Source organism: Temnothorax nylanderi, unplaced genomic scaffold (genome assembly GCF_030848795.1).
Source record: "Temnothorax nylanderi isolate EJ_2023f unplaced genomic scaffold, tnyl_v1.0 TNYL_tig0071_pilon, whole genome shotgun sequence".
Classification (NCBI taxonomy): Eukaryota; Metazoa; Arthropoda; class Insecta; order Hymenoptera; family Formicidae; genus Temnothorax; species Temnothorax nylanderi.
The window spans coordinates 135106-145570 of NW_027249133.1; the positions used below are offsets into that span (position 1 = coordinate 135106).

At 43.7% G+C, this 10465-nt stretch overlaps 1 protein-coding gene across 4 annotated transcripts; it reads right to left on the reverse strand.

Annotated features, from left to right (window-relative positions):
• Nucleotides 1-209: 209 nt before the first annotated feature.
• Nucleotides 210-10231, reverse strand: Khc (kinesin heavy chain). 4 transcript variants are annotated; one of them, XR_011718450.1, is made up of 15 exons: nucleotides 9253-10231; nucleotides 8650-8791; nucleotides 8129-8302; nucleotides 7745-8013; nucleotides 7410-7656; nucleotides 7091-7327; nucleotides 6579-6925; nucleotides 6286-6495; nucleotides 6016-6159; nucleotides 5638-5922; nucleotides 5325-5510; nucleotides 5024-5227; nucleotides 4550-4844; nucleotides 4302-4404; nucleotides 210-3962 (listed from the first exon to the last, which is right to left on the reverse strand). XR_011718450.1 is itself a non-coding variant. In XM_071708687.1 (14 exons), exons 1-14 carry the CDS (start codon nucleotides 9409-9411, stop codon nucleotides 3823-3825), a joined length of 2976 nt encoding a protein of 991 aa, XP_071564788.1. In that variant the 5' UTR covers nucleotides 9412-10231; the 3' UTR covers nucleotides 210-3822. The 4 variants fall into 4 exon arrangements, 3 of the variants coding, with proteins under 3 accessions (XP_071564788.1, XP_071564789.1, XP_071564790.1); XM_071708687.1 differs by lacking the exon at nucleotides 4302-4404 and having other exon boundaries at nucleotides 210-3899; XM_071708688.1 differs by lacking the exon at nucleotides 4302-4404.
• Between the last annotated feature and the right edge of the window lie 234 nt (nucleotides 10232-10465).

The following is a 10465-nucleotide window of genomic DNA, read 5'->3' on the forward strand; positions in this document are numbered from 1 at the left end:
GAGAAGGTAAATCCGTTAGCAAAAGCAGAAGAGAAAACAGAAGCAATTTCATACAAATTAACTTATAAAGCTCGCATTAAAAACTTTTCGCGTGACTTTATAATGACTTTAGAAAGTAAACGCAAATTAAATAAGCAAAAGTTAAATCTTTTCAAGTAGGGCGATATCAATGCAGGGCTTTTACGCACGCGCAATAAGATGTGTGTATGTATAATATATTTTTTTTATTATATTACCTTATAAATATATTTCTTTCGGAGATTACTTCGCCGGGACAATATGCGGTGCGACAATAAATAAATAAGTGAATACAGTCGTGTGATTTTCCTTACCTTATTCTTTTCTTTTTTTTTTTTTTTTTCAATATAAGCACTGTTCGTTTTTCGATAATCGAATAATAATAATAATAATAATAATAACGATATCTCATCTTAAAATTACAGTTTTAATCCGAGGAGAATATTGTATTACAATTCATATAGTACCTTGTAGCTACAGCCTCTCTTCTACACCCTGCATACAAATTTGCTACCGCCTAGTGTCTAGGAAAAAAATGTTTAGAATTGCAGCTATGCATTTCTTTCTTTCACGTTTTCATCTCGTTTTTTATTTCGCTACATTGCTGTTTCAGATGAGGTAGATCTGAACTCGATTGCTTATGCGAAAAACGTACTCGCGGAGAGTACTCTCGTACATGACCAAGAAAAAAAGGATCTTTACAAAAATCGTTTGCGTAAACCGTCGGAACTTAAACGTTCTGCTCGCTGAGATTCTCTGAGATCGTCCTCTCGACAACGGAACGGGAAATCCTTTTCTTTCTCCACTTTGTCTTTTTTTTTTTCGAAAAGTCGTGATGAAGAAACGAAAGAACGCTTCGCTCGTCGTCGAGACGAAGAGACCGCGGTTTTGTAGATCGACCTCTTCTTTAACAGTGACTGGACTGGATGGCTGCGTGCACATAAATCGTTACAGTCTCGCCTACTTGACTTGCGATAGGTGTAAGTGTAATTATTATTCGTTTTCTTTTTTTTTTCTTTTCTCAGACACGCCGGAGACAATTATGAAAATAATATACCGACAGCTCTGTCTTCCCCGAGTTCGTCGGCGAACGTTATTCCGATACATTACACATACATCGTTATTCGTTAATAATAAGGATCGATCGTTGCTGTTGCGCTTTAAAAGGGATTGTTGTCGCCTATCACAAAGATCGGTAGCAATTTCTTACATGATTTCTTACGTAATCTCGTGCTTCTTAACTTCTTTCGAAGAATGGGAAATCTGAAATCGACGATCGCGGAATTACAATGGTTCGTCGAAGCCGATGATTTCGATTAATTTAATGAATCAGCGGGAGAAAGGGAGAGAGAGAAACGCGGACCGTTACAGGCGCATTACAGTTTTCAGCGCAACACGATTGGGGGAGGGAGAGAAATACATTCATCGGTGTCTAAAGGGGGACGCGCGTTGAAGAGAGAAACATTAACATTACAGACGTGTGTGTGTGTGTGTGTGTGTATTATGTTATATCTGCGATAAATACAATTCGTGCATAGAACGCATGCTTGCCTTCCCTCTTTCACCACGGAGAGGAACATACACTTTCCTCTACGTTCCGAAACGTTACGCGAAACTAACGTGACATGTGTATATATATATTATATATATATGTATATCGTATATTTACATACATCCGACAAAAATAGCTTAAAGATAATTGCACTCGCATTAATGCACCACTAATGCACACTTGTCGGTCGTCTTCGCCTACGTACGAGCAAAGAGGAAAAAAAAAGAACGCAACTTCCTCGTCCTCGATACAGTTATATATCACAAAAGTTAAGAGAGAGAGAGAGAGAAATGGGTAGTGTGATAAAGGAAAAAGCAAGTATTAGTCGAATACTTCTTCTCGAGTCGAGTTTACATCACACATCTTCATCACGCTTCCCCGCGCCGCTGCTCCGCGAAGAAGCTTCCGTAAACGGTGCGACTCACTCTACACCCGTTTATCGTTAAATAAGTCCCGCGAGCGCTCTCAGTTTAGCTCGGCTCTGAGAATTTCCGCGATCTCGAAAAGGATCGAAAAAACTGGATATTTTTATAAATAAAATCTGCTTCCATAAATAGCTCTCGCTCGCGACAGAGGGTGATTACATCGATTGCACGCGCGGTTGAGAACCTGTTACAAAAGCGATAAACGCAGGCTCGCAGAATGCCCGCATGTACGAGAAAAATGTATACGAGCGTACCTGTGAGAGGCCGTCGTTAACCGTCCGCCCGGGCCATTCGCGTAATCGGGCGATTCGTATCTTATTGTGATTATAAATTAGCAACGATACGGCTATCTCGAGCGCGTGATCATAGAGAAGCCTTATAAAATGGATTTACAAAGAGACGTGCGATAATTCGCGTGTAAATTGGGCGGGAAAAAGAGCGTAGAAAATAACGTGATACAAAACGCGCGAGAACTGAGCTAGGTTTAAAAAAAAAGGAGTAACAAATCGCGAGGATCTCTCGAGAAGGATTAACGAAGGCGACGCCGCGAATGAGACGCGGGAGCGCGAAACTCCGACAGTTTCTTCCTCTTCCCTTCCTTCCTTTCGGGACGGGCAGATTTCACTGGGTTTCATCGCTCGATCGGAAGAAGCGGGGAAGAAGAAAGTCCGAGGCTCGTCGGAAGAGGCCTAGCGTCGCTCGGTGGTCGCCAGGGAGCAGCAAAAGGAGCGTGTCGGGGATAAATTAGTCTAAATTAGACGCACGCGAGAGAAATGGTCGGCGAACTATACGCACGATAGCCGATAGTCGCTTCAAATCGCTCTACTTTCCTGTCGCGGAATAGGTCCTCGTGAATTTTCCTCGCTCTGATAAGATCGCACACCGGACCGGCCGCCGTAAACGCGAGAGCTCTGGAGAGGCAATTCCTCGCTTGACCAGAGATCAAGTGTGCCCTCCGGGCAAAAAGCGCACTGGGACCTTCGGGCCCGGGCCCAGGACGCTAGAACTCGGTCTGAATTCTCGTCTTTTACGCTTGGACCACTTGGAAATAATGTTGCTGTCGAGTGCGTAAAGTCCACTTACACAATTCGTGCCGATTACAATTTATACTTTGTATCCGAGTTGTTATCCACGATCGCAAGTTCTAGCGGCTGAGGCATAGAGCGCTCTTATCGCGAGGTATTCTTATCAGCTAGCAGAGAGATTTCTTACGATTACGAATACTTGTGTAAGCATTCATCTTTACGCGATCATCTTCACGCTTGCTCGAAGCCGCATGTCCGATCGTTTTCTTGATTATTGAACCGGTATCCGAACTAAACACCTTAAGTATTCGTTGCCCCTCTCCTTCGAGATCACGAGGATCCTGGATTGCGGCAAGTGTTTCTTAGTTCTCTCCATTAAAATTTTTAGACTGTGCGATTTAAATAGAGACACTAAAGTATAAATTATTTCGAGACTGGCGAGAGGCTTCTCCGTGTGATTCGTTCGATTCAGACATTCATATTTTAATACCTATTATCGAATCGGTATCATGCATATATATGTATGTGACATTAAATTATAAATAATTTATAAAAATTAACTATTTACATCGACAGGACATGCAGCGCTTGTGACATATGTATATATATATATATATCACATATATATTGTATATATATGTCACATATATATTGTATATAATTTAATGCATTTATCTTATATATACCTAAGCACATGCTTGCTCTGAGAAACAGAGGAAAGAAACAATTAAAAGAACTGGCGGTGCTCTCTCCTTGCGAATAATATAGTACTATGCCCTTACATTAATAATAATTATAACATTTATGCATATCCGTTATACATAAGAGCCGCTGGAATTCTTTTGTTTTCATCGATGAAAGCGTTCTTGCATTCGTTTTCTGTAAAAGTGAAGGGTATTTTGGCATTATGCGATCACGATCACTGTACGCTGTTACCCATATCTGTGTGTGTGTGATCAGGAACATGGAAAAAAAAGAGAGGAAAACAAATAAATCTCCAAAGTAACGTTGAACAGTTAAATAAAATTTCATATTTCATGAAATTAAACATCGTGATACTTCGATATAAATTATAAATAATACGGCGGTAATCGCAACTGAGAACGTCTCAAATAATTGAACTAAGCCGTGCAAAAAAGGATGCGATTCGATCGTATACGTTAAAAAGGAACGTCGCGAGGTTTGTTCGCTTTTTTTTTTATTCGCTTATTTCCTCCTTAATGAAATCGCGCGAGAAGCTTGGTGCCAAGGTAGTAGACGTAACAAAATCGACCCACTTACTCTAAAGCGCAGAGCTGCCTGGGGAGCCGCCACCCCTTTTGTAACGCAAAACCGAACAAACCCACACAACGACACACAATGTAGGCTTTTTAATTAAGTGAATCTAAAAAAAAAGAAAAACAAGATGATTGTACATACAAGACGAGGGAAGTTTACGGAAAAAAAAAAGAAAGAAAAAGAGAGACGACTGGCGATTTTAACTGGCGCGGTATGTAGCCGGAGGGAAAGAGAAGGAAACTACTCCTTACCACGATTGCCGGTTCTGATGGCGTTGACGTTACTCAGGTGGTGCTGACCGGCCCGAATCGGCTTCGCGATCTGTGCGCTCGGTCCGCGACGCGCCAGATTCTTTTGCCTAACCGCCTCCTTGATCCGATCCACCTCGTACTGGTAGCGCTTACGATCTCGCATCGCGCCCTCCTTGGCGTCGCGCAGCGCCGTCTCCAGGGCCTTGACGCGCTCCATCGTCGCTCGCAATCGTTTCTCCAGTTTAGGCAGCTCGCAGCGAAGGTCTGCATTGTCTCTGACAAGTTGTTTGTGCACCTATGATACAAATGCGTATTATATACAGAATTAATATATTAATAGCACAAATATATATATAAATAATAAGAGCAAGTCTTAATTATAACGTGATTATAATCAATAGTGACATATTAATAGAAAGTATATTGGTAAATAAATGTGAATTAATAGATGATTTGCACGCGTTTGAGTTGTACCTTCGTTAACTGGTCCAGGTTGTTTTCCAAGAAGGATATCTTTTGTTTCTGCGCGAGGGAACCACCATCATCCTCGTTATCTTCCGCATTGATGGTCTTCTTTATTCTAGCCTGCAGATCCTGGACGAACAATTTGCGTAGATTGTGCAAGGTCTGCAGTTCTTTGGCTACCGTGTCTTCCAAACCCTTGAGATCTTTCCTTGCCTGGAATTGATTCGACGTGATTATAAATTTTTATTTTAGACTGCATTTGATAGACAGACTTGCTCGTCCGTCACATAAATTTTTCTATCAAACGTACTTGTTCTCGGCGCTCGTTCAACAGCATAAGTTCCTGCAGCTTGACCGATTTGTTTGCCTCCTCTTGTTTCAGCCGTTCGTAATCGGCTTGCATTTGCTGGTGTGCCAGAGTGAACTTCTGATTGAGGTCTTTGAGCTCGCTGATCAGTTCCTGTTTCTCGGACAATTCGTCCCTAAGCGCAGCAACCTTCAATAGAGTTAAATCCAATGTTAGAAAATTTTAAATCCGAAAGAATCCGAAAAACGGCGATTAAATCCAAGACAAAATAGTTAAGAATTTAGTTTGATTGGAATGTGTTTCACAAATAAGCAACCTGTTTTTGATGCGCATCCCTCAGCTGATCCATCTGCTCCTCCAAGGCCACTCGCATCTTCGTCGCCGCCTCCTTCTCCTCGGCCTTCTCCTTGTTGGTAACAGCCTGCACCTGTTCGGCAGCCTTTAACTTGGCGCATTCCTCGCGCAACGCATCCACGTCCTCCTCCAGACCTCGTTTGCGTGTCTCGGCTTCCTTCATCGATTCCGACAGCGTTTGCATACGGGCCTCGTGTTGCGAGATCAACAGTCGGCACTCGGCCAAGTCCTTCTCGTACTCGGAAACCTAGACATTTATGCAAAACAAAGATTGATTAAAGGAAAGTGACGTGGAGAAGAAATCGTGATTAATGCGATGACGTGAAACGCAGCCACTCACTTTCTTGTTACAGTCTGTTTGGAAGCTTTCCAATCCCTGACACCGCTGGACCAAATTCTTCACCTCGGACTTCATTTTGCTGATGAACAGTCTCGCCACCGTGAACTCTTCCTCCAATTTACCATTGCTCTCCGGCGGAGCGATCTTGAATTCAAATTGAGGTTATAATTAACAAATTAAGGTTATAATTGATAAAATTTGTATTAAATAAATCACGAAAAGTAATTTAATCTTTATACTTTTATTTTTACTTAGTGATTTGATCCTTACTTTTAGGTTTTCGTTAGACTCGCCACCGATAGCCACCCCGATCTCCCCTAAATCTTTTAAGAAGTTTGCTAGCATCTCCGCGATGCGTTTCCTCTGATGCGCCGACATGTCACGTAACTGTTGCAGCTCGGACGCGGTGTTATTCAAAGCTACTTGTTTAGCCAGGAGCTCTTCTGTCATTGATTCCTGTTCCTTGTTCTTCAGCTCGACCTAAAATTAGAGTAGCAAGAATAAAAAAAAAGCTTGTCCACTTTTCTGAACAGTAGTCTCTTCCATCGTTCACAAACAATTACCTCTTGCGATTTCTGATCGTAATTGACCGCAAGTTCTTCCAACGCTTGCAGCACCTCCTTTACTTCCTCTTTGGCGCTCTCGTTCTCTTGCTGTATTCGATTCATCTCCTGTTGCAACTGTTCGTAATCTCGCCTCGCGCTGGCGATAAGTTCCTCCTGTTCCTCCATCTGCTCCTTCAGTTTCTCGACATATTGCGACTGTTGATTGATCTCCTCATCCTTGTCATCCAACTGTTGATACAACCTCTCACGTTCCTCTTCGAGTTTTTGCCTCTCCTCGTTCGAGAGGGAACCAATCATAAGACCGCCGCCGGGAGTAGCAGGCATGGGACTGTCGTCCAATTTAACTGTAAAACAAAGAACTTTATAATACACGAACTGCAAAAATTACACTAATCTAATCTAATCTTACAGAAAGATTATACAATTTTGCAATCATAATCTTTTCATCCATATTGTCTTAATATATATAACACTTAATTAGATGGGCATGTTTAAACCGTCTTCATTACCTTCGATGGGTGCAGTGATCGGTGTGGTAACATCCGGTCCTTCAACGAGGCTGACCTGCTCCTCGGGTTTGACGGTCTCACCCTGCCGCCAACGCGACAATTCGGCCTCCAATTTGTCCACCTTGCCTTTCCATCTCGCCACTTTCTCCTTCTCGCGTTCGTAGCGACGTTTCCATTCTTCGGCCGTGAGTTCCTCGTTGACGCATACAACGTTCTTGATGGTCTTGGCGCGTTTACCTATAATAAACAGTCTATGAAATCTGCCGAGAACAAAGCAGCATGTACCGTGATATGTCAAAAAGGTATAGTATAGATTTACCGAAATCTAAAGTCGATTTCGTTTCAGATTCGTTGAAACTAGCGGGAGAGCAACAGATGATGATCGTGGTCCTGGCGTTGCCACCCAAGGATTCTTGTAAGATTCTCGTTAGCTTGGAGTCACGATAAGGAATGTGAGTCTTATTGCCGTCAGCCAAGGCCGAAATTACGTTACCAAGTGCAGACAGGGATTTGTTGATGTTCTTCGCTTCGTCTAGCACCGTTCCTTCTGCACCGGTTTTAGAAACCTAACAAAACGTGAGAATATGAAGAATATAATAATAATAACCACAATGAAAATAGGAAAAAAATGGTAGTTTGTTGATAAAATCTCACCTTTTCGGAACCTGCTAAATCGACGAGGTACAGTTTGCCGGAGAGCTTCTTTTGATTCTCCAAATTCTCTTGTTTGACGTTTATAAGGAAAACGGAATGGGAACGTGAGCTGTGCTCGTTCATGTTGGTCACGGCGATGTGCCGGTTTGACTTGCCCTCCTCTATCACCTCGAACACCTCCTCAGGACTAGAAACAAACCGCTCGGTCGCGCCCTTCACGAACGGCACCCGGTTCTTGTCTTCGTGTACGCTTAAGTTAACCTTAGATACTGAAACAGAAAATCGTGGAGATTTATTTTCAAAAGAGAGCGTATAGAGATACAGACTGTACAAACGTTGTGATTTTTTTAATAATAAATAAATGTAAGATCAACGAGGACTCACCATCGAGAAGATCCCTGATTTTATCCATGTAAATCTCAAAGTATGACACTTTGATATGGAATTCCAAGTTCTCCTCCATGCCGTAAATATGATTGAAGATGTCATTGACAATTCTCGGGATAATGCCCTGTTTGTTTGGATCGCCGATGACTCCTTCCATTGTGTGCGTTTTACCTGCGTATGAAGAATATTATAATTATGACATGTCATGATTTTTATTCTACAAAGTGCCTTTGGAAAAGCACTCTTTGATCTTTCAGATACCTTTTCTATGCTTTTATTCCACAAAATTGGTGCATTTTTAGGTACAAATGTAAAATACGGCAAATCTTATTAAAAAATCTAAGTGAACTCTACAAAACTCATATAACACTTGCAAAATAAAAATCAAATCTTTGAAGAGACAATAGTTCTCCGAGTTCTAATAAAATATTCCGAGGATTTTAGATTTTTTTCAAACTTTCCTAGGTAATTAAGCACCCTGTTTTACAATCAATGTCTTGAATACAAAGACTCTTTACCTGACGATGTTTGACCATATGCAAAAATGGTTCCGTTATATCCTGCCAGAACATCTGTGACGATAGACTTTGCGGCCTCATTGTAGACTTTGTCTTGCGTAGCATTCGGTTTAAACACTTTATCAAAGAGGTATACTTTGCCCTGCAATCAATATATCATGTAGCCTAAAATTTACATTCAGAACATGATGAGCTTTCAATAAAAATAAATCTCTCTCATGACTATTAATCACACAAAACTTTCCTTATTTCTCAACTATAATAATCTATTGAAAATGTCTAATTAAAAGCACACAGGTAATTATATGAAACGTATCAGATCGCATAGAGTTATTGTTACACTTATCGTGTACAGTATTTTCCAATGATTTAAACTCCCGAAAGACGTTACTGATGCAGTACACAGAATGCTAAATGTAGAATGGACTTTTAAAATCCTTAGAAATGTGTAAACGTGTAGAAACTATGAATCACAGATCTAACATGGATCTATATATACACAACATCTATATAGAAAAACGTATCTACACACGATGTATGCAACAATAAGGGAGAACGGGACCGGATCCCGACGTTCGCGTAGGCGCGGAGCGCCCCACGTACCCCGATGGAGATGCAGTTCTCATCGCCGCCGGACGGGAACTTGACGATGAACTTGGAGCCGGCCTTCTCCTCGGAGTCATTCAGCGGTCGGAACCTGCAGACCACCTTGATGCTGTCCTCGGCGGCGATCTCTCGCTCCCTCGGCGTCTCCATTGCCATTGCGAGCGGAGGCGACGGTGACGACGGTGACGACGGCGACGACGACGAAGGTGCGTGCGTGCGTGTGTGTGTGCGTGCGCGCGCGCGTATGTGTATGTGTACCTAGCACTCGACGGTGGTATCGGCGCGGCCGATACTCCTCACCACCTCCCTCCCCGCCACCACCTCTTCTTAGGCTATTCTCCGCTGGTTCCAACTAGCCTCTGCTGCGATTGTACGTGGAGCGAGGCATAGGCGACGGGATGGCATAGGCGCGTACCGCATGAAGGGACCGTCGTCTACCTATATCTGTCTCCTTCTCTCTCTCCTTCCCCTCCTACCCTTTCGCCTCACTCACCGCGCTGCGCTCCGCTCCGCTCCGCTCCGACAGCAGGCAGGCCCGTCTGTCACCGTTCTCTCGTCGAGCAGCAAGATGGCGGCCGATAAGTGGCTGGCTGGCTGGCTGACTGGCCCGATCCTGGGCCACGAGGCCCGCTCCGGGAACGATTCTCGCGGCAACGACGGGCGACGACGGCGACGAAGCTTCGGCAGGACCCGCCCGCCCGCTCGTTCGCTCCACTTCGCACCTATCTCTCTCTCTCTCTCTCTCTTTTTCTTTCTCTCTCTCGCTCTCTCTCGTTCGATTCGAAAATTGGCGAGCCCCGCGCGTACCGTTCTCTTCCGCTGCAGGCCGCGAGGACACGCGAGGACGCAGGCGGTGGCGGCTACACGGGCCTGACGCTGACGGGCCTACCTCTGGAGAAACTTGGCGAGCGATCCCCGAGTGCGCCGCGCGCGCGCAATCGATGACGAGTCCGGGGGAGACGGTGACGGCTTGACGGCGACGTTGCGCGCTACATACGCCGCACACCTACATCTACACCTACACCTTTATTATTATCATTATAGGCTTGGGCTCGCTCGAGCGGCGCTCATCGCCGTTGCCTGTGGTTGCCACTTGCCTGTTGCCTCACCTTCGAGAGGTGCAGCTGTTTCCGACGCCTCTCTTCTCCTTTCTAATTATCACCTCGTTATATTCGCACCTCGACAGTCATTATTATTATCTACATGTATA